Here is a 24,724-nt window from a genome sequence, read left to right on the forward strand (position 1 = left end):
ATAGTGTAAAAAATACTCTTTAATGTAAATATTTGTCCTGAAAAAACACAAATAATGACACGTCGCCGGTGGCTGCAGCTATTCCTAGCTGTCTGCACAAACAGAGATTACCTGTGGTGATCACTGCTGAATGCACTTTGCGTGTGGTTTTAACAAAAGGGTTCATCATAAATGGTAGAAATAACACCTATGTGGTATTCAGAATATTCCATCCTTTTATATACAGGGTTTCTCAACCAGGGTTCCATGGAATCCTAGGGTTCCTCCAGAGGTTGCTAGGGGTTCATTGAGCAATGAGCAACTTCCGCCTCTCAGATAAGTTCCCTCTGACACCACTGATCTTTTTAACTATCTGTAAGGGGGTAATTCTTCCCAGTGACAACAAGTGTACCCTGTTTCCCCGAAAATAAGACCTAGCGTGATTGAAGGTGATGGCTGCAATATAAGCCCTACCCCCCAAATAAGCCCTAGTTAAAGTCCTTGTAGGTCTTATTTTCAGGGTAGGGCTTATTTGGGGGGGTAAGACTTATATTGCAGCCATCACTGACAGTCACGCTAGGTCTTATTTTCGGGGAAACAAGGTAAGTACCACTCTTCCCACTGACCATCAAACGAATGTATCATGAGTTATACATCATTTTTAGCAGGGGTTCCCTTGGACTCGAAAGATATTTTAGGGGTTTCTCTGTGCTGAAAAAGGTTGACCCCCAAGCCAATAGGCTGCTAGAGACCTCCTGAAAAAAATATAAAAAATGACACATTTGCTTCTCATGTGTATGCAGACAAGGAACAGAGGTCAACAGGCTGCTGGAAATCTGCAAAAGAAAAAAACAAATAGCTGCTAATAGACCGCAGGACATCTGCTGGTAATATGTAAACCTTCTTCTTGAGCTTAGAATATAAAAAAATGTATAGAGATGTGTCTGGTTTTCTATGATGGGGTATGATGAATAAGGCAAGGAGTGGCTGCGAATTCACAGATGTTTCTCGGGACTGCAGTTCCTTTGAGCTACACAAGGTGGCGATCTCACCTTTACCCAGACAAGAAGTCTCTATGGAAGACAGGAAGTGATGTCAGCTATAAATAGGAAGTTCCGGGTGAGAGGTGAGTTGGGAGGAAGTAGAGAGGACACATTGCTGGAAGTGGCAGCAGAGGAGGTAATAAGATATTATTTTCTATTTACACCCAGTAACCCCCCCCCCCGTCATGTTCCGTCCTCTTCCTCCATAGTCACTGTGACGTCTTTTATCTCCAGCAGATGATGATACACACATATATAGTGTGGAAACGTAAATTAACCCCTTCAGGGTCAGAACATTTCCCCACTTACTGGGCCGAAAGATTTTACTTTATTTTAGATATGTGTCACCTTCTCGATTTAGCAGTCTCTTGTAACGAGGGATGAGATTCGGGTTGTGCTGAAATGTGACCCCCAATTTCAAGGATTTTAATTTTGGTGGCATTTATGGTTAAATCGTTTTGGTGTCCATCCGTAATTGATAACCCTGCCCTTCACTATAAGAGGGGGGGGTCTGAAATAATCCAGTAATGGGGGGAGGTGCATAACTCCGGGTGTGAGATCATCCAGTAATGGGGTAGGAGGTGGAGAAGCACAACCCTCACTATAAAAGGGGGTCTTAGAGAGGACCTCCCAACTCCGTTGTTGTCTCATTACCTTTTGTATGCACCACCTCCCTGTACAGCTTCCCATTGTCCCGTAAATCTCTCGTTTATCATGCTCCACAAGAGGGTGAGCAACGGGAACATTCTCTTCATTTTGGAGATGTGTCACCTTCTCACCCTAGCACTCTATTATAATGACATTTGAATTCGGGTTGTACTGAAACCTGACCCCAATTTCCAAAATTTTAATGTTAGTGGAATTTCTAGTTGATCAGCTTTGGCGCCCATCCATAATGCTCTGGGCACAGCTTTTGACCCAGGTCAGCAGCTAATGATGGAGTGTGGATAATCCCACCTCTGACTATAAGAGGGGGTATGAGATCAGCCAACAATGGAGGTGGAGATAGGACAAAATATAAGAGATTTGTGGGGCACAAAAAACACTAAGTATCCCAATCTACATCTGACAGTTCCCACTGGGGGCAACCCAACTATTAACCCCTTATATTCTCATCCTAATATTGTACAACAAATACAGTCCAGATAATTTGCCTCAATCCCTCTATAGAGAAACCGGTATAGATCACATCAATAAGGATGGAGAACTGGAGTCACGTGACTGAGAGGATATTAAACCTCACCCTGGAGATCATCTACCTGCTGACCGGAGAGGTGAGGAGGATTCTGGGAGGTCACATGACATCACTCTTATCTCTATTAATAAAACACAGACCTGACCGGAGAGGTGAGGAGGATTCTGGGAGGTCACATGACATCACTCTTATCTTTATTAATAAAACACAGACCTGACCGGAGAGGTGAGGAGGATTCTGGGAGATCACATGACATCACTCTTATCTCTATTAATAAAACACAGACCTGACCAGAGAGGTGAGGAGGATTCTGGGAGGTCACATGACATCACTCTTATCTCTAATAATAAAACACAGACCTGACCGGAGAGGTGAGGAGGATTCTGGGAGGTCACATGACATCACTCTTATCTCTATTAATAAAACACAGACCTGACCGGAGAGGTGAGGAGGATTCTGGGAGGTCACATGGCATCACTCTTATCTCTATTAATAAAACACAGACCTGACCGGAGAGGTGAGGAGGATTCTGGGAGATCACATGACATCACTCTTATCTCTATTAATAAAACACAGACCTGACCGGAGAGGTGAGGAGGATTCTGGGAGGTCACATGACATCACTCTTATCTCTATTAATAAAACACAGACCTGACCGGAGAGGTGAGGAGGATTCTGGGAGGTCACATGACATCACTCTTATCTCTATTAATAAAACACAGACCTGACCAGAGAAGTGAGGAGGATTCTGGGAGGTCACATGACATCACTCTTATCTCTATTAATAAAACACAGACCTGACCGGAGAGGTGAGGAGGATTCTGGGAGGTCACATGACATCACTCTTATCTCTATTAATAAAACACAGACCTGACCGGAGAGGTGAGGAGGATTCTGGGATTCTAACATGATATTCGTATTTGTTCCTCAATACAGAGATTTCCTCTTGTGAAGTCAGGTGATCATATGATCATCACAGTGCCTCCATGTGACTCCCTAAAACCTGAGAGACACAACATGGAGAAGATTCTAGAAGTCACCAAGAAGATGATGGAGCTGCTGACAGGAGAGGTGAGGAGGATTCTGGGAATTCTGGGACATTATCCAGTAACAGACAAGGGATGTGTCTGGATGGTGACTGTATCATTGTGTGTGTCAGGTTCCTATAAGGTGTCAGGATGTCACTGTCTATTTCTCCATGGAGGAGTGGGAGTATTTAGAAGGACACAAGGATCTCTACAAGGACGTCATGATGGACAATCAGCCGACCCTCACATCACCGGGTAAGAGGAGACTTTATTGTAAAGGAGAGAGCAGTACGGAGGCTCCACCTAGATCCCCCATCATCCGATAAACACATAGAAACAATGTATTCAGTCAGTGTGTGTGTTTCCTACAGATGGATCCAGTAATGGGAACCCACCAGAGAGATGTCCCCGTCCTCTGTATTCCCGGGATTCCACACAGGAAGGTCACACCATCCCTCACCATCATCAGGTCGAAGAATATTAATTATTGGTAGTTATGATTTATACACAGGCTTTTTTTGCTTCAATGAATGTGTTGTACATTTTAGAGTGGAAACCTTGAGAATGATATTATTGGTATCAAAGAAGAGTATAAAGATGAGCATGAGGAGTACGGCGTGATGGACACATTTTCAGAAGAACCCAAGGATATAATAGAGCCACCTAGTAAGGGAAACCCACCAGAGAGATGTCCCCGTCCTCTGTATTCCCGGGATTCCACACAGGAAGGTCACACCATCCCCCACCATCATCAGGTAGGTGGAGTTGAGGGTCGGGAACATAAAGTGATTGAACACTCTGACATGTGGAGATGATGTTTGGACTCTACAAGATGATATTTTCTATGTGATCTCACATCATAAATACTTCTTTGTTACAGATGTTGTTTTTTTCCATTCTGTTGGTTTAGGGTGAAGATCTGATGAACATGAAAGTTGAGAGTGAAGTAGAAGAGACGTATGTGAGGGATGATCAGCAATATATGGAGGAGGCTGGAATGATGAGGACATTCATAGAGGAGGACACTCCTACAGAGATCAGCACAGGTGAGCCATAATAAATCAGCATGGGACACCCACAGAGAACATCTCCTCACTCATATCTACGTGATCCAGATGGAATCTTGATGGAAGTGAACTAACCCTCTCATATCTATTGATGATGTTTTTATATTTCTCCAGGACGCGCCATGGAGAAACCCTCAAGGGATCGTCCCATTTTGTGGAGAATACAAGATGAGGACATCACAGGAGATTGTGGTGGAGAAAAGACAATGATCTCCACTATGGATGGTGGACTTCACAGTGTGGATAGACCATGGAATCCCACTGACTCTGAGCAACCTCGTACTGTGAGGGATGGTGCCGGAATTCAGGGGGAATGTGGGGAGAATTTTAGCTTTAAAGTGCGAATTACTAAACGTAAGAGATCTCAAACAGGCGAGAAGCCGTATTCCTGTTCTGAGTGTGGGAAGTGTTTTCTTCATAAATCAACATTCATCATACATTACAGATCTCACACAGGGGAGAAGCCGTTTACCTGCTCTGAGTGTGGGAAATGTTTTTCACAGAAGGCTCACCTTTCCAAACATCAGAGATCTCACACGTTGGAGAAGCCGTTTTCCTGCTCTGAGTGTGGGAAACGTTTTTCACAGAATTCTCACCTTTCCAAACATCAGAGATTACACACGGAGGGAAAGCCATATGTCTGCCCTGAGTGTGGAAAACATTGTGCACAGAAAACAGAATTCGAAATACATCAAAGATCTCACACACATTTAAAGCCGTATGCCTGCCTCGAGTGCGGGAAACGTTTTTTACATAAGTCCTATCTTTCCATACATCAGAAATTGCACACTGCTGAGAAGTTTTCCTGTCCAAATTGTGGGAAATGTTATACACAGAAATCAGAATTCGATAAACACCAAAGATCTCACACGCAGGAGAAGCGGTATTCCTGCCCTGAGTGCGGGAAGCGTTTTTCACACCACTCTGGTCTTTACATGCATAAAAAATTGCACACGGGGAAGAAGCCGTTTTCCTGTCCAGAGTGCGGGAAATGTTTTTCACAGAAATCCCATCTTGACAAACATCTAAGATCTCACACTGGGGAGAAGCCGTATTCCTGCCCTGAGTGTGGGAAATGTTATTCACAGAAGTCCAGTTTTATTGTACATCAATTCTACCACACAGGGGAAAAGCCATTTTCCTGCCTTGAGTGCGGGAAGTGTTATTCACAGAAATCAAAACTTGTCAGACATCAAAAATATCACACAGGGGAGAAGGAATGAAATGTTATTCAAAGGAGTCTTATCTTGGCAAACATCGGAGAACCTACACAACCATCAATTAGTGTCCCGAATGTAGCAAATGTTTTCTATATGAATAATTTGTGCCACAAGTGAAAACTCAGACATGTATAAACCCCAGAACAATGATTAAAAAAACTGATGTTAGCTGATATCGAGCCTACCTGAGTTAATACGCCAAATAAAGTGCTGCAAGAAAACAATCTTGTGTCTGTATGAATCCGTGATCAAATATCACCTCAGTGGGGTTAATTTACTAAAACTGCAAAATGCAAAATTTGGTGCAGCATGTAACGGAACGTCCCACGCTCCGCTTCAGTGCTTCCGTCATATACCGCTTCCTCCAGTATGAATATAGATATTAGATATTATAGCCTCATATTACAACCAAGAACTAGGCAGGACTCGTTTGGCTGCAAAGCTGGAACTGTTTATTTGAACAAGAATACAGGCTTTTATACACTTGAGAAGGAGGTTCCCCCCTTCTGATCATATTACCCTAAAAATACAAACAGTAACCAGAAAGATAAATTAACATGAGCTAATTAACTGGTCATTTAACCAGCCTATGTGGCTCAGAGGTCCGACCTTTCAGGTCAGACTTGCCATCTTCAGCTCAGAAGACACAATATACACATTATCATAAGTATAAACACAGAACACCTTCACGCAATAGCAGGAGCCCCCAGTAGCAGACGGACCAGCTCCTATCGGCTCCTACATCGAAGACCATGAAATCCATATCTAAGCAATGCTTTGACTTTGTGACTCCTGTCACACAGCTGTGCATAGAAACCAACCAGCTTCCAGGTTTTATTGTCAAAGCTTAATTGAACAAGTTGAAGTTAGAAGCTGATTGACTACCATGCACAGTTGCACCTGATTTTTCACTCTCCAGTTTAAGTAAATCAGCTTCAGCATGTTCTGTTAGCCACACCACCTGCTCACCTTTAAATATCCACTTATAATGAAAATAGGTCAATCTGCACTTTTCCCTTTAACTAGGGCTTCAGACCTCCATAGGACTCTCCAGATGTATTAACAGCTCTCTTCTTAATGAATATATTTCCAGACTCCAAATGCACCAACCAGCTTCTTCCTTAAAGCGGAGTTCCACCCAAAAGTGGAACTTCTGCTTATACGCTTTCTCCCCCTCCGGTGCCACATTTGGCACCTTTCAGGGGGGGAGGGGACCTGTTTTGTGACAGGTCCCCTTCCCCACTTCCAAGAACGGGGCCGCGGCCCGATCTCATGGAAGTTCAGCCCATCCTACCCCCCCGAAAGTCTTCACTGCTGGGTTCCCTCCTCAGGCGGCGGCAGCACCTGAGAGCTGATCGGCTGGGGTGCTGACATCGCGGGAACCCTGGACAGGTAAGTGCCCTAATATTAAAAGTCAACCGCTACAATATTTGTATCTGCTGACTTTTGATTTTTTTCAGCAAGGCTCGACCTAATCTTTAACTACTTCCATACCAGGCCTATTCTGGCACTCCTCTCCTACTTGTAAAAATTATGTTTTTTTTTTGCTAGAAAATTACTCGAAACCCCCAAACATTTTATATATATATATATATATATATATATATATATATATATATATATATATATATATATATATATATATATATATATATTTTTTTTTAGGAGATACCCTAGGGCAGTGATGGCGAACCTTGGCACCCCAGATGTTTTGGAACTACATTTCTCCTGATGCTCAACTACACTGCAGAGCGCAGGAGCATCATGGGAAATGTAGTTCCAAAACATCTGGGGTGCCAAGGTTCGCCATCACTGCCCTGGGGAATCAAATGGTGGTTGTTGCAACTTTTAATACCACACAGATTTTTTTCAAACGCATGAATAAAGAAAAACAAAAACACTAAAGTTAGCCCAATTTTTTTGTAAAAGATGATGTTACGCCGAGTAAATAGATACCTAACATGTCACGCTTTAAAATTGCGCACACTTGTGGAATGGCATCAGACTTTGGTACTTCAAAATCTCAATAGGCGACCCTTTAAAGATTTTTACAGGTTACCTGTTTAGAGTTACAGAGGGGGTCTTGGGCTACAATTGTTGCTCTCGCTCTGACGTTCGTGGCGATACCTCACATGTGGTTTGAACGCCGTTTACATATGTGGGCGCAACATACGTATGCGTTCGCAAAAACCCGGGGACGGGGGCACTTTAAATTTTTATTTATTGTTTATTTTATTTTTTTTTTTTTTTTTTTTTTTACACTTTCCCTTTAAAATTTATATTTTTTTTATCACTTTTATTCCTATTACAAGGAATGTAAACATCCCTTGTAATAGGAATATGGCACGACAGGTCCTCTTAATGGAGAGATGTGATGTCTATAAGACCCCACATCTCTCCTCTATGCAGGAAAGGCTGAGATAAAAAAAAAAAAAAAAAAAAACGACCTTGGCCTTTCCAGCCGAGTACACGGCAGTATTTACAACTATGATTGACTGCGCAATTGTAATTCAAAGTGCAACAGAGCTGAAAGCTGGAAATTGGCCTGGGCCCGGTAGGCAAGTGGTTAATCCATGTTGCTCGGAAAAAATTGAAAGCCATCATCATGTAATATGTTTTGAACTCATAAACTTTTTTGGCCAAAATAAAATAAAACCCAATAGAAATACACTCACAAGTAAAGTGCACAACTTTCCTTTGTACTGGGCGTAGTTTGCCACTTTAATTATACACTGCCCCTCTAAGAAACAACATCGGCATCACATCTACAGTAAAAACACCTAAACCCTCGGTTTCCAGGTAAAACGTGATGAGGTCAATGCATTTCGTCACGCACCTCATGGCTTCCTAATGTCCTCTCTCCCCTTGTCAAATGTGGCCTACTAAAAAAGGTTTACATGATGTGCAGCATGTCTCTGTAATATTTCTGCCTGTTGTTTCTGACAATATCCATAACTGAGAAGGCCCCATATAATCATATTGTCCCTTGGCGGGCAGTCGGTCCTGTACAAAATAAAAACGTCCTTTTTTTATGTGCTCGTGCCGTACGATCAGAAGAAATAAGTTCTATATCTCTATAACAAATTTTTTTACCTTTATTTGGAAAAAAACAAAATCCACCAAATGCCGGGATTCACCCCCCCCCCCCCCCCATACTTTTGATGCAGAGTATATCCAATGTCAAAACTTGGTCCTCAGGCTAAAATGATTCTTGGGATAGATATCTATAGCAAGAGCTTGGATTATTGTTCCCACAATGCTCTGAGACTGGACCTAGGATGGGTCATTATAGGAGACGTCTGTCTAGGAAGCGTACACAGACTAACCTCTGTTAACGTCAACTTCGAAGTACACAGGAAAAAGGAAGTCCCTCCCTCTTTTCTCCAGACACAACCATTCCTCATACGGGAATTCCCACATATCACCCATATGCTTAGTTCCTACATTGGCCCCTCCAGTGACAACCTTGTCTGTGACAGTGACAACAATCACCCGGGGTAAACAAACTGACAAAAATTAAATGAGGATAAACAGGTGGCAAGACCCAGGTGTAAATAGGCTGCTAGGAATATTCAAAAAAAAAAAAGAGAAATAAGTGCTAATAGGTTGCAGGAAATCTGATATATAAAGTGTAGATTCTGTGGATGGGGGAGGAGATCTGCACCGGAGGTGACCCCAGAGGGAGATGTCCTGGATGTTCAGGTTTTACTCCAGAGTCCCTCTGGTCCTCAATCACCACTAGAATGTTATTTTTTTTATAATAAATTAGCTATATTAGATCTCTTGGATGTTTGGTTTTGTCTTTTTTTTTTTTTTTTTTTTATTATTCAGCAGATCTTCTGCAACCTATTAGTATCTTTTTTTTCAGCAGATCTTCTACAACCTATTTGCATCTATTTCCTTTTTTTTCTGCAGGTTTCCTGCAACCTATCAGCAACTTTTTTCCTGTTTATTTCCAGCAGATCTTCCACAGCTTATTGACATATATTTCTTGTCTGCGTGCAAGCACTGATTGGTTCATCTACTCCATATTCAGACATTGCGATATAATTATACACAGGAGGTGATGTGATCCTCTGTCTGGAGCTCAGGATAGAACAGTGTTTAGAAATGTGTGTGGTTTTATATGATGGGAAGTATTGAGGAAAGCCCCCAGTGGGTGAAACATGTTAGAGTCCCTGTCCAGATGTTTTATATCCATGAGATGTAATAAAGGATCCCGAGGATCTGTACTGGAGGCCCGGACTATGTATGTATTAAATCTGTAATCGGTTTGTGGATTAGGCCGTGTTCACATTATGAGACGTTTCTATGGGCTGCAGTCTCTCTAAGCTCCACAAGGGGGTGCTCTCACTACTACCAGACAGGAAGTCTCTATGGAAAACAGGAAGTGATGTCAGGTAAAGGCAGGAAGTGATCTCAGTTATACACAAGATGTGAGAGGGGAGTTGGGAGGAAGTAGAGGGAAGACATTGTTGAAAGTGGCAGCAGAGAAGGTAATAAGGTCTTATTTTCTATTTACACCCAGTAACCTCCCGTCATGTTCCGTCCTCTTCCTCCATAGTCACTGTGACGTCTTTTATCTCCAGCAGATGATGATACACACATATATAGTGTGGAAACCTATAGTGTGGAAACCCCTTCAGGGTCAGAACATTCCCCCATTCTTTTTTATATATATATATATATATATATATAAATATGTGATTTTTCCATACCTGTCTTTGCAGAAACCAGTATAGATCACATGATGCACGGATGAGGATGGAGGATGGAGGAGGACTGGGGTCACATGACTGAGAAGATACCAAACCTGATACACACATGTAGCAATAACTCTCGGCGGAGCTGCTGGTTTAAGCGGGCTTGTTACCTTCACTCTCCTTCCCTCTGTTTCACCGGCACCGGGTCTAGGGTTCCGTTGAGTTTACCTCCGTACGATACACGCACCAACACTTCAATACGTTTTCATTGCTTTATTGAACAGTTAACGAAGGAAATAGCAGGAAAGAGGCAGAAGGGTAACTGCAGGGAAAACTCAAATACCTTTCTGTAGGATTCTTGACAAATGTCCGTTAGAGTTGAATATTTCAGTAGAATGCGCTCCCCTCGTGGGACACACTCTTTGCTCGCCTGGATAGGCCTCTCTCACTTGCCTAGCAGCCAGTACGTAGCACGAACAAAAGTCTCTGCCACAGACTTGTTTGGGATGAACCCGTACGATCCTCTGCCACAGGATGTATTGGTTTTGCGGTGAATGTCAGTCACAGTGCTTGAACCTTTAAGCCAAACCCAGCAACACTATGCTGTAAAGTTACTTTAGGATACGTCCTCCAACCGAGTCACCAGGCCTCTCTCCAGACCAGCACTCTGCATGATCCTTCCATGACGGGTCCTCCCCTGGGATCTCCTCGGTTGTCCAGCTTCTTCACTCTGGATAGACAGCACAGGACTATTCCTCGGCTGCTGCGGTAGGCCCCAGACAAGCCTCTGGGCCCACCCATGCGCCACAGCGACGCGGGCCTCCAGAACGGAGGACCACGAGGTAGCACTCTAACGCATACCTGTCGGCCAGCAGGGCCAGCAGGTGGCTGTAAAACGACCCCTAAGCATGGCGTCTGTCCCATAAATACCCTCACCCAGAATCCCACTCGGAGGACCACCTCCACCGAGTTGTCTCCGGGACAGAAGAGCATCCATACGCTTTGACACGTTGCCTTTCCAACACTAACCAGTGATAACAACGACACCCACCGGACAGTATGGAAACACACGCAACGTCAGCCAAGCTGGAACAGAGGCAAATCTAACTTCCCTAACGAACAAGTTACTAAATTTACCCATCAGATGGTAGATCACAAATCTACCAGCGCTACACAAATATATAGTGTGGAAACCTAGATTAACCCCTTTTGGGTCAGAACATTTCCCTACTTACAGGGCCGGAACATTCTCTTCATTTTGGTGATGTACAGAGGATAGGTGTTTTATGTAGACATAAAGGCCAAATAATAGGAGGCTACTGGACCCCAAAAAACATATCAAGCACTAAACTAAATGTGTCTCTGTGTGTAATCCTACTGGGGATCGTTTCTTGAAGATAAAAACTCTCATATTATCCCCCATACATTCCCACCCTAATATTATACAACCGGTACTGTCCAGATAATTCTCTTATCAATTATTGGTCTACAGGAAACCTTTACAGATCACATGACCAATCAGGATGGAGGAGGATCTGAGTCACATGACTGAGAGGATACTAAACCTCACCCTGGAGATCATCTACCTGCTGACCGGAGAGGTGAGGAGGATTCTGGGAGGTCACATGACATCACTCTTATCTCTATTAATTAAACACAGACCTGACCGGAGAGGTGAGGAGGATTCTGAGAGGTCACATGACATCACTCTTATCTCTTTTAATAAAACACAGACCTGACCGGAGAGGTGAGGAGGATTCTGGGAGGTCACATGACATCATCTCTTATCTCTATTAATAAAACACAGACCTGACTGGAGAGGTGAGGAGGATTCTGGGAGGTCACATGACATCACTCTTATCTCTATTAATAAAACACAGACCTGACCAGAGAGGTGAGAAGGATTCTGGGATTCTAACATGATATTCCTATTGGCTCTCCAATACAGAGATTTCCTCTTGTGAAGTCAGGTGATCATATGACCATCACAGTGCCTCCATGTGACTCCCTAAAACCTGAGAGACACAACATGGAGAAGATTCTAGAAGTCACCAAGAAGATGATGGAGCTGCTGACAGGAGAGGTGAGGAGGATTCTGGGAATTCTGGGACATTATCCAGTAACAGACAAGGGATGTGTCTGGATGGTGACTGTATCATTGTGTGTGTCAGGTTCCTATAAGGTGTCAGGATGTCACTGTCTATTTCTCCATGGAGGAGTGGGAGTATTTAGAAGGACACAAGGATCTCTACAAGGACGTCATGATGGACAATCAGCCGCCCCTCACATCACCAGGTAAGAGGAGACTTTATTGTAAAGGAGAGAGCAGTACGGAGGGTCCACCTAGATCCCCCATCATCTGATAAACACATAGAAACAATGTATTCAGTCAGTGTGTGTGTTTCCTACAGATGGATCCAGTAATGGGAACCCACCAGAGAGATGTCCCCGTCCTCTGTATTCCCGGGATTCCACACAGGAAGGTCACATCATCCCTCACCATCATCAGGTAGATGAGGAACAATCACTGATAGTATCATTAGGATCTGTACATTATCTGCATTGTTACAATTGATGTAATTTTTATTATATATTCAGAGTGGAAACCTGAGAGATTCTAAAGTTGATGTTAAAGAAGAGATAAAAGAGGAGGATGATGAGGATGGGGTGATGGAGGAAGAACACAAAGATCTGTACCAGGACACCATGGTGGAGTCATCCAGCTACAGAACCCCACCAGAGAGATGTCCCCGTCCTCTGTATTCCGGGGATTCCACACAGGAAAAGCACAACTATGCCAAACCTGATCAGGTAGATGAGTAACAATTATAGGTAGTTATGTATTCTACATAAACATGTTTGTTGTAAGTCTTATTATATATTCAGATTGGAAACCTCGGGGATAATAATATTGTTGTTAAAGAAGAATATAAAGAGGAGGATGAGGAGTATGGAGTGATGGAGGAACTTTCAAATGGACACAAGGATATGATGGAGCCGCCTAATACCAGGAACCCACCAGAGAGATGTCCCCGTCCTCTGTATTCCGGGGATTCCACACAGGAAGATCACACCATCCCTCACCATCATCAGGTAGGTGGAGTTGAGGGTTGGGAACATAAAGGAGTTGTAAACCCTCATGGTTTTTTTACCATAATGCAATCTATGCAATAAGGTGAAAAATCTCCTGTGCTGCAGCTGCCCCCCAGAGCCTCCCTTTTTCTTACCTGAGATCGATCGTTCCAGCGACGGGGAGGAGCACAGCAGCTCCAGCCGCTGTCTCGGGTCCTCATTGGATAGATTGATAGCAGCAGGAGCCATTGGCTTTCGCTGCTGTCAATTAAATCCTGTGACATGGGAGCGGGGCCGAGTCCTGCTCTCTATGTCAATGGACGCAGCAGCAGGACTGGGGAGCACACCCGCACGAGTGCCTCCATGGAAAGTGACTCTCCGTAGGGGCACTCGATGAAGAGGAGTACTGCCAGGGGACCCCAGATCGAGGCCGCTATGTGCAAAACGCTTGCACAGAGCAGGTAAGCGTAACAATGAACCTTTACAATCAAAGTGATTGAACACTCTGACATGTGGAGACGATGTGTGGACTCTACAAGATGATATTTTCTATGTGATCTCACATAAATACTTCTATGTTACAGATGTTATTTTCTGCCATTCTGGTGGTTTAGGGTGAAGATCTGATGAACATGAAAGTTGAGGGTGAAGTAGAAGAGACGTATGTGAGGGATGATCAGCAGTCTATGGAGGAGGCTGGAATGCCGAGGACATTCATAGAGGAGGACACTCCTACAGAGATCAGCACAGGTGACCCATAATATATTCTTCTCTTATCTCTGCTCTGTTACTGCACACTGATCGACCTACACTTGTGGTTGTGTAAAGAGCATGGACCTCCCAGTCCTCATCGGTTCCTGCTCTTCTGACAAGGCTGTGTAAATGTAGAAGTGATCTGGGAGGAGGACCAAAGGCTCTTTGACTGAAGAGGGGGGGAGAGTCCCAGCTGGTTGGGACCTCCACAGAGAACATCTGCTCACTCATATCTACCTGATCCAGATGGAATCTTGATGGAAGTGAACTAATCCTCTCATAACTATTGATGATGTTTTTATATTTTTCCAGGACAAGCCATGGAGAAACCCTCAAAGGATCGTCTCACTTTATCTCCGGGTTGTAAAATGGAAGATGAGGACATCACAGGAGATTGTGGAGGAGAAAAGACAATGATCTCCACTATGGATGGTGGACTTCACAGTGTGGATAGACCATGGAATCCCTCTGACTCTGAGCAACCTCGTACTATGAGGGATGGTGCCGGGATTCAGGGGAAATGTGGGGAGAGTTTTAGCTCTGAATTAAGTCTTGCTAGGCATCAGAGATCTCAAACAGGTGAGAAGTCACATTCCTGTTCTGAGTGTGGGAAATGTTTTCTTCATAAATCAACACTCATCCTGCATTACCGATCTCACACGGGGGAGAAGCCATTTTCCTGCTCTGAGTGCGGGAAATGTTTCTCACAGAAGGGATATCTTTCCAGACATCAGAGAACACACACGGGGGAAAAGCCCTATGCCTGTTCTGAGTGTGGAAAACAGCTTGCCCAGAAGTCAAAATTTGCAGTACATCAAAGATCCCACACAGGTGTAAAGCCATATTCCTGCATTGACTGCGGGAAAAGTTATTCACGGAACTCAGAACTTGTGATACATCAGAGATCTCACACGGGGGAGAAGCCGTATTCCTGCCCTGAGTGCAGGAAATGTTTTTCACGCAAGTCCAAACTTTATAACCATCAAAGACTGCATACGGGTGAGAAGCTGTATCCCTGCTCTGAATGCAGTAAAGGTTTTTCAGATGTAGCTCATCTTTACCTACATCAGCGGACTCACACGGGTGAGAAACCATATTCTTGTTCTGAGTGCGGGAAACGTTTTTCACAGAAGCCTAATCTTGACAACCATCAGAGAATTCACACGGGAGAGAAGCCGTATTCCTGCCCTGAGTGCGGAAAATGTTATTCACAGAAATCTCATCTTACTGTACATCGGTTATGCCACGCAGGGAAACTATTTTCCTGTCCTGAGTGCGGGAAATGTTGTTCACGGAAATCAGAACTTGTTAGACATCAAAAATCTCATACGGGGGAGAAGCCGCATTGCTGCTCTGAGTGTGGGAAATGTTATTTACGGAAAACAGAACTTGTTGTACATCAAAGATGCCACACTGGGGAGAAGCCGTATTCTTGCCCTGAGTGTGGGAAAAGTTATTCAAAGAAGTCTAGTCTTAACAGTCATCATCAGAGAACCCACAAAACTCTCAACGTGTATTAGTGTCTCTAGTGCAGGAAATGTCTTCTATATGAATTATATTTTGCCATACATCAGAGATCTCACACTGGAAAGAAGCACACCTTGAGATACACCCAGGGGTGTTGCTAGGATTGCAATACACCTGGGAGCTCTGATTAGAGCAATAATGTAGATTATTGTGAACAGTGGGCATGGCCGAATTACATTTAGAGTGGGAGGGGTATGGTTGTACCCATCAAATAAGCATTAACTGCTGTGCCACATGCTAGAATAGTGTATATTTAGGAGTAAATCATGCACAGAGTTCAGGGGTCAAGAGTACCTAACGCAAACATGGCAGGAGTGCTGTGTAATGCAAAGAACACAGTGATGGGGGGTGCATAATGCACAGGGCGCAGCGGTCAGACAAGCCTAAGGCACAGAGCGCAGGAGTACATAACACACAGGGGTCAGGAGTACATAAGACAGAGCACTGGAGTATATAACGCACAGAACACAGAGGTCAGGAGTACATAACACACAGAGCACAAGGGTTCAGGAGTACATAACGCACAGGGGTCAGGAGTACATAACACACAGCACAGGGGTCCAGAATATAGAGCACAGGAGTACATAGCACACAGAGTGCAGTGGTCAGGAGTACATAACGCACAGGGGTCAGGAGTACATAACACACAAAGTACAGGGGTCCGGAGTATATAACACACAAACACAGGGGTCAGGAGTACATAACACACAGAGTGCAGAGGTCAAGAGTATATAACACACAGAGTGCAGAGGTCAAGAGTATATAACACACAGAGCACAGGGGTCAGGAGTACATAACACAGAGCACAGGTGTCAGGAGTACATAACACACAAAGCGTGCAGGGGTCAGAAGTACATAACAAACTGAAAACAGCGGTCAGGAGTACATAACATACGGAACACAGGGGTCAGGAATACATAAAAAAACAAGCACAGGGGTCAGGAGTACATAACACACCAAGCACAGGGGTCAGGAGAACATAACACACAGTACAGGGGCCAGGAAAATCTGTATATTCTGCTGTTTATTCCTTTCAAAATGTCTTCTACCTCAACTGATTTAGTACTGACTTACAATATCCCTGCTTTGTGTCTGACATAATCCATAGCAATTGTTATTGCTGAATAAAAAATTGCCTTGTCTCTCCCTCTTCATATCTACCTACTAAAAAGTCTTATGCCGCGTACACACGGTCGGACTTTTCGGCTACAAAAGTCCGACAGCCTGCCCGACAGACTTTCGACGGGCTTTTGGAGGACTGGCGGCAGACTTTCTTACGAAAGGACTTGCCTACATACGATCACACAAAAGTCCGACGGATTCGTACGTGATGACGTACACCGGACTAAAATAAGGAAGTTGATAGCCAGGAGCCAATAGCTGCCCTAGCGTGGGTTTTTGCCCGTCGGACTAGCACACAGACGAGCGGATTTCTGGGTCCGGCGTAGTTACGACGTAAAGATTTGAAGCATGTTTCAAATCTAAAGTCCGTCAAATTTGAGGCTGGAAAAGTCCGCTGAAAGTCCAGGGAAGCACACACGCGATCGGATTGTCAGCCAGCTTTAGTCCGTCGGCGTCCGTCGGACTTTTGTAGACGAAAAGTCCGACCATGTGTACGCGGCATTACATGTGTCTGTGTAATATTTCTGCATTGCTTCTCACACATAATCCACAGATTTTTTTATCTTAAGATAAAAAAAGTCAGTTGCCCTTTTTAAATGTGGCCTAAACTAAAAAGGCTGATGATGTGCAGGGTGTCTCTGTTATATATCTGCTTTGTGCCTTTGACATTATCATTATTTGGAAATAAAAAAAAATCTTTAGCTGCCTTCTTTAAATGCGGCCTATTAAAAAGGCTCACTTGATGTGCAGGGTGTCTCTGTTATATTTCTGCTTTGTGTCTCTGATATTATCCGTTGTCATTTTTATTAAGATATAAAAAAAAAATCTTTATCTCCCTTTAAATTCGGTCTAATAAAAAGGCTTACACTATGTGGGGTGTCTTTGCCCTGTGCTCCATTTTGTACACTCAGGTGGCCAGACCATTTTTGCAATTTTTCCTTTGTTTTTTATTTTTCACTTATAGCTTTCAGAATTTGTGAAAGACCCCCCAAACCATATATTTTCTGAAAGCACATGATAAGTAGAATACAAAAGAAGGTGCTACTGATTTTTTAGACCACGCGGTATTTGCGCAAATGTTTATCAAACCAACATATTTGCAAAAAATACACTAAAACCATTATTAGCAGATAAAAACACAGCAAATTTTACTTAATTCCAATTAAATATAAAAGCGTAACCTGTATTGAGTGAATAAATAACAAATATTTGTAACTTTTTTAATTGCGCCTTTTTGCGAAATGGTGAAAATTGAACAGACGCAAAAGTGTAAATATCCAAATTTCTCTAAAAATCTGAAGGTTTTCGTGTTTCCCTTACAGCTTTCAGAATTTGTGAAAGACCCCCAAAACCATATATTTTCTGAAAGCATATGACCTCTAGAATAAAAAGAAAGTGCTACTGATTTTTTAGACACCACACTATTTTCGCAAATGTTTATCGGACCAATATATACGCAAAAAATACACTAACACCATTATTAGCAGATAAAAGACAGCTAATTTTACAAAATTCCTGCTAAATCCCTACTAAATATAAAAGCTTAACCTGTATGGAGTTAATAAAAAACAAAAAGTTTGAATTTTTACATTGCGCCCTTTTGCAAAATGGTGAAAATCGAACGTACGCAAAAGTAAATATCAAAATTTCTCTAACAATCTGAAGGTTTTCATTTTTCCCTTACAGCTTTCAGAATTTGTGAAAGACCCCCAAAACCATATATTTTCTGAAAGCACATGACCTCTAAAATAAAAAGAAGGTACTACTGATTTTTTAGACCCCGTGGTATTTGTGCAAATGTTTATCGAACCAATATATTGGCAAAAAATGCACTAAAACCATTATTAGCAGATAAAAACACAGCTACCGTAATTTTACAAAATTCCTGCTTAATCCCTACTAAATATAAAAGCTTAACCTGTATGGAGTTAATAAATAACAAAAAGTTTTAATTTTTACATTGCGCACTTTTGCAAAATGGTGAAAATCGAACGTATGCAAAAATGTAAATATACACATTTCTTAAAAAATCTGAAAGTTTTCATTTTTCCTTTAGAACTTTCAGAATTTGTGAAAGACCCCCAAAACCATATATTTTAAATTGCGCCTTTTTGCAAAATGATGAAAAATCGAACGTACCCAAAAATTTCTCAAAAAATCTGGAGGTTTTCATTTTTCACTTACAGCTTTCATAATTTAAAAAGACCCCTCAAACTAGACTTTTTCTAAAAGCACGTGGCTAGTCGAATAAAAAAAGTGCTACTGATTTTTTGGGCCCCGCAATAATTGTGCAAAATGTTCATCATATCGCTAATTTCACTAAAAATACACTAAACTCATTAATATTGCACATAAACACAACGTAACTTCCTGCTAAATTAGTACTAAAGCCTCGTTCACATGTGGCATACTAAAATGTATGCCCATGGGGTGCCATGTTTGCCCACACAGGGATGCACAGGTGTTCTGTGCATCACCGTACAGGCAGTCCCATTCATGTCAATTGGGATGCAACGGCTGCACAGGCATAGCTGCTGTTCCCAATCTGTGTGGGTGTGGGTACATGACCCCGAACGCAGACAGTGTGAGCTCAGGGACAAGGCCTTAGGCCCCTTTCACACAAGCACACCGATCGGGTCTGCCTGTCTGTTTTTCAGGTGGGCCCAATCGGACCACCCATTGTTCTCTATGGAGAGACTGATATAAATGGACACGTTTACACCCGCCTGCATCTGATCCAGTCCGCTAAAAATAGACGGATGGGGATTCCATTACCCATCCATCTAGCAGATCGGATCGGATGGCAGCCGATGGAATTGGACAGGCGGTCCGTTTCCATCCGACCGCCCCATAGGGAATAGCGAGCTGTGTCCATGTCCGCTCTGCATCAGCGGAGCAGACACGGCCCTGTCATCCGCCTGCTCAGCGGGGATCAGCAGACAGAGCAGGCGGATCTGCTTTTTCAGAGTCCGCTCCATGTGAAAGGGGTCTTATCAGGAGCAGCCGGTCCATTAGGGGCGCTGGGGCGCCGCTTACCTGCAGGGTGCCGGACTCATACGTTTGAGTTTTTTTTTTTTTCAAGCCACATGATTAAAGCCTGAGGCTGTAATTGGCTTGAAAAAGGTTGGGCTAAGGTGCATCGCATTGCACCCCGAACCCACCCACTTGTGAGTTGTGACAAAAGCGAATTAATAAAAAAAATACAGTAAAATCCTAGGCCTCCTTCCACTATCTCGGCACTATAGAAATGTCAGGTTTCAAAAAATAAAGAACGTCCACAGTTGCAACAGTTAAATGTCAACACTGCATACAACATATAAAACAGCTGCCGCTTAAAATGCAAATGCATAAGACAATCAGTAAAATGGTAATAAAAAGGTGCAAAAGTCCAACTCAGGTGCTCAAATTATTACAGCAACGCTACTGTCAAAAAATTGTGATCAGCTTTCATGTGTTAATGACACACAAGGAATAAGCAGTTGACAGATGGTGAGAGAAGTCCCAGAAAACCCAGATGGTAGTCCTGCTATGATACAGTGTTATACACCCCACACCAAAGTCTGTGTGTCACACTCTCCTTCGGGGGTTCACACTCACCAGTTATTAGGGAATTAATAACTCTGCGGGTTTTAAACAATTCTTATATAAGCTTATGGTCATTGAAGTGACCATGAGTTTATAGTAGAGGGAGATATGAGGTCCGTACCCCGTACTGACCTGGCCACCTGCGAGCACTTCAGTACGTCCATACGGCGTACGGACCTGGCAGTGAAAGGGTTAAATAAAATAAAAAGGCTTACATGATGTGCAGGGTGTCTCTGTTATATTTCTGCTTTGTGCCTCTGATATTATCATTGTTATTTGGAGATAAAAAATGCTTTATCTCCCTTCTTTAACCACTGCCCAGCCTATAGCAGATTGAGGGCCGGGAAGGGGTTCTGTTATCCTGACTGGGCGGCATATGAAGTCCAGCAGGATAACACGCTGGCGCGCGCCCACAGTGGCGTGCAGTGTGGCGTGTCAGTCCGGCGTGCTGCATCTCCAATCGTGATAGGGAGCCTCTGTCAGCGGCTTCTTACCACGTGATCAGCTGTGACCAATCACAGCTGATCATTGTGTGAACCAGGAAGTGCCAGTAAACGGCATTCCTCGGTTCACTCTGACAGGGAGAGCCGATCAGACTAATAAATGCAGGCCTAATAAAAAGCCTTACATGATGTGCATTGTGTCTCTATTATATTTCTGCTTTGTGGCTCTGATATTATCATTGTTATTAGGAGATAGAAAAATGCGTTGTCTCCCTTCTTTTAATGCGGCCTAATAAAAAGGCTTACAGTACACGATGTGCAGCGTGTCTCAGTAATATTTCTGCCTCTTGTCCCTGACATCATCCACGGTCATTTTCCATTTTATTTGAATGGAGAAAGCCCCGTATAATCATGTTGTTGGTCCCTGGGGGGTCCTGTATAACTTAAACATTCAATTGTATATGTTCTCGTAGATTATAATACGTCCGATCAGAAAATAAGTTCCACCCCCTACAACTAATATTTTGATCTTTATTTGGTTTAAAACTGAATCCACCAGGTTCCGGGATTCATCCCCCACATTGGTATCTGACACCAAAACTTGGTCCTCAGGCTCAGATGATCTCAGACCTTGGGGGGAGATATCTAAAGCGAGAGCTCAGATGAGAGGTCCCACAAACCTCACACACCGATCGGCCATAACATTATGACTGGTAAAGTGAATAACACTGATATCAATGACATCTGAAATCATGTTCTGATCATGTTTGTCCCTGAAGTTGATGTGATGAAAGCAGAAAAATAGGCAAGTGTAAGGATTTGAGGGACTTTGACAAGGACCAAGTTGTAATGGATAGATGATTGGGTCACAGCAACTCCAAATCTGCAGCTCTCGTGGGATGTTCCTGATCTGCAGGGGTCAGGACCGACCAAAAGAGGTCCAAGGAAGGAAAACCGGCCAACCGGTGACAGGGTCATGATCGGCCAAGGCTCACTGATGCACATTTAGCAACTTCCCTTTGAGATTAATAAAGTATTCTGAATGGGGAGTGAATGGATCATAAATCCCGATCCAATAGAGGAGCTGAGTGCTGGAACCTCCGACTCTCTGGAAAGAAAAGTCAATTATCTGCAGGAAAATACAACAACAATGAGGAAATAGACACTAATAGGCTGAAGGTGATCTGATGACAATGGAAATAGATGCTAACAGGATGCAGTAGATCTGCCAGTCAAGGAAACAGATGCTAATATGCTTCAGGAGATCTGCTAAAAAAAAAAAAGGAAATAGATGCTAACAGGCTGCAGGCGATCTGCTGGAAAAGAAAAGAGATTCTATCGGGTCGCAGGAGATTTATTGAAAAGGTAAATAGATGCTAACAGGATGCAGGAGATGTGCTTAGAAAAGGGGAAATAGCTGCTAACAGGATGCAGGAGATCCGATGGAAAAGGAAATAGCTGCTAATAAACTGCAGGAGATCTGAAATTAAAAAAAAAAATTAAAAAAAGGAAATAGCCGCTAACAAGATGCAAGAGAACCGCTGAAACAAAGAAATAGCTGCTAACAGGACCCAGGAGATCTGCTGGAAAATTGAAATAGATGCTAACAGGATGCAGGAGTTTCACTGAAAAGGGATATACATGTTAACAGAATACAGAAGATCTGCTGGAAAAAAAAAGGAAATAGATGCTAACAGGATGCAGGAGACACGCTAAAACAAGGAAATAGCTTCAAACAGGATGCAGGAGACACGCTGAAACAAGGAAATAGCTGCTAAAAGGATGCAGGAGACACGCCAAAACAAGGAAATAACTGCTAACAGGATGCAGGAGACATGCTGAAACAAGGAAATAGCTTCAAACAGGATGCAGGAGACATGCGGAAACAAGGAAATAGCTTCAAACAGGATGCAGGAGACACGCTGAAACAAGGAATAACTGCTAACAGGATGCAGGAGACACGCTGAAACAAGGAAATAGCTGCTAACAGGATGCAGGAGACATGCTGAAACAAGGAAATAGCTGCTAACAGGATGCAGGAGACACACTGAAACAAGGAGAATAGCCGCTAACAGGATGCAGGAGACACGCTGAAACAAGGAGAATAGCCGCTAACAGGATGCAGGAGACACGCTGAAACAAGGAAATAGCTGCTAACAGGATGCAGGAGACACGCTGAAACAAGGAAATAGCTGCTAACAGGATGCAGGTGAACTGCTGGAAAATGGAAATAGATGCTAATAGACGGCAGGGGATCTGCGGGGGGGGGGGAATAGCTGCTAACAGCAGGAGATCAACTGAAAACGAAATATATGTTAACAGGAGGCGGGGGATCCGCTGGAAAGGGATATACAGTACATGCCAACAGAATACAGAAGATATGCTAAAGAAAAGGGAAATAGATGCTAATAGATTGCAGGAGATCTGTGGAGAAATGGAAATAGATGCTAACAGGATGCAGGAGATCCGCTGGGGAAAAAAAGGGAAATAGGTGCTTATAGACTGCAGGAGATCTGTGGGGAAATGGATATAGCAGCTAACGGAATGCAGGAGATCCACTGAAACAAGAAAATAGCTGCTAACAGGATGTAGGAGAGTAGCTGAATAGGGAAACAGATGCTAACAGGATGCAGGAAACCTGCTGGGAAAAAAAAGAAGGAAATATATGTTAAACGGAGGCAGGAGATCTGCTGGGAAAAAAGAAGTGTACATCCTGTGGAGGGGAGGGGGAGGAGATGTGAGCGGAGGTGACCCCAGAGGGAGGTGTGGGGGATGTTCAGGTTTTACTCCAGAGTCCCTCTGGGCTCCAATCACCACTGAGATCTCAGATTGTATCTTCTATCAGATGTCTATAGGGGTGCTATTTGTTCATTTTATTATTCTGTTCTTCAGCAGATCTCCTGCAGCCTATTAGCATCTATTTCTTTTTTTTTAAGGAGATTTCATGCAGACTATTAGCATTAATTTCTTTTTTCAGCAGATCTCCTGAATCCTATTAGCATCTATTCCTTTTTCAGCAGATCCCCTGCAGACTATTAGCATCTATTTCCTTTTTCTGGTATATAAAGTGTACATCCTGTGGGGGGGAGGGGGAAGGGAAAGGGGACAGAAATCTGAGCGGAGGTGACCCCAGAGGGAACTCAGCAGTTTTCCTGCAGCCTATCAACATCAATTTAGTTTGTTTTTTTTCCTCATCAGATCTTTAGCAATCCATTAACATCAATTTCTTTTTTTTCTAGCAGATCTCCTGCAGACTATTAGCATCTATTTCCTTTTGTCTGGTATATAAAGTGTACATCTGGTGGGGGAGGGGGAGGAGATGTGAGCGGAGGTGACCCCAGAGGGGGAGGTGTGCGGGATGTTCAGGTTTTACTCCAGAGTCCCTCTGGTCTCCAATCACCACTGAGACCTGAGATTGTATCTTCTATCAGAGGTCTATAGGGGTGCGGATTTGTTTGTTTTATTTTTCTGCTCTTCAGCAGATCTCCTGCAGCCTATTAGCATCTATTACCTTTTCTGTCTTTTTTTAAGCAGACCTCTTCCTTTTGACGTCTTTTTTTTTCCAAAGCAGATCTTCTGCAGCCTATTGCAATCTATTTCTTGTTTGCATGCAGGTAAGCTACAACTGCAATGGCTGCAATTCCTCTGAGCTCCACAAGGTGGTGATCTCACTTATACCATAGAGACAGCAAGTCTCTATGGAAGACAGGAAGTGATGTCAGCTAAAGACAGGAAGTTCCGGGTGAGAGGTGAGTGGGGAGGAAGTAAAGAGGAGACATTGCTGGAGCTGGCAGTAGAAGAGGTAATAAGATCTTATTTTTTATTTACACCCAGTAACCCCCCGTCATGTCCGTCCTCTTCCTCCATAGTCACTGTGACATGTTTTATCTCCAGCAGATGATGATACACACATATATAGTGTGGAAACCTAGATTAACCCCTTCATGAGCAGAACATTTCTACACTTATGGGGCCGGAACATTCTCT

The 24,724-nt window shown here is 43.3% G+C and overlaps 3 protein-coding genes across 3 annotated transcripts in view; 2 read left to right on the plus strand and 1 right to left on the minus strand.

Annotated features, from left to right (window-relative positions):
- LOC141104959 (uncharacterized) overlaps positions 1 to 24,724 on the minus strand; it is a 664,134-nt gene that overhangs the window by 118,324 nt on the left and 521,086 nt on the right. The gene's annotated exons all lie outside the window — the stretch shown is intronic.
- Positions 1,062 to 24,724, plus strand: part of LOC141105449 (uncharacterized) — a 57,399-nt gene continuing 33,736 nt past the window's right edge. The window contains exons 1-6 of the mRNA XM_073595305.1: positions 1,062 to 1,158; positions 2,193 to 2,296; positions 3,154 to 3,500; positions 3,617 to 3,714; positions 3,794 to 4,000; positions 4,156 to 4,291. Coding sequence (XP_073451406.1) covers positions 3,416 to 3,500; positions 3,617 to 3,714; positions 3,794 to 4,000; positions 4,156 to 4,291 — 526 coding nt within the window. The 5' untranslated portion in view covers positions 1,062 to 1,158; positions 2,193 to 2,296; positions 3,154 to 3,415. The remainder of the gene's footprint in view (positions 1,159 to 2,192; positions 2,297 to 3,153; positions 3,501 to 3,616; positions 3,715 to 3,793; positions 4,001 to 4,155; positions 4,292 to 24,724) is intronic.
- On the plus strand, positions 12,650 to 17,584 carry LOC141104850 (uncharacterized). Its single transcript, XM_073594633.1, has 4 exons — positions 12,650 to 12,744; positions 12,834 to 13,046; positions 13,922 to 14,057; positions 14,373 to 17,584. Exons 2-4 carry the CDS (start codon positions 12,906 to 12,908, stop codon positions 15,578 to 15,580), a joined length of 1,485 nt encoding a protein of 494 aa, XP_073450734.1. The 5' UTR covers positions 12,650 to 12,744; positions 12,834 to 12,905; the 3' UTR covers positions 15,581 to 17,584.

Source organism: Aquarana catesbeiana, linkage group LG08 (genome assembly GCF_042186555.1).
Source record: "Aquarana catesbeiana isolate 2022-GZ linkage group LG08, ASM4218655v1, whole genome shotgun sequence".
Lineage (NCBI taxonomy): Eukaryota > Metazoa > Chordata > Amphibia > Anura > Ranidae > Aquarana > Aquarana catesbeiana.

Coding starts and splice junctions, on each gene's coding strand:
- LOC141104850 (XM_073594633.1), top strand. CDS start 12,906: ATGGAGGAAGAACACAAAGATCTGTACCAGGACACCATGGTGGAGTCA. Junction 13,047..13,921: donor ACTATGCCAAACCTGATCAG/GTAGATGAGTAA, acceptor CTGGTGGTTTAG/GGTGAAGATCTGATGAACAT. Junction 14,058..14,372: donor TCCTACAGAGATCAGCACAG/GTGACCCATAAT, acceptor ATATTTTTCCAG/GACAAGCCATGGAGAAACCC.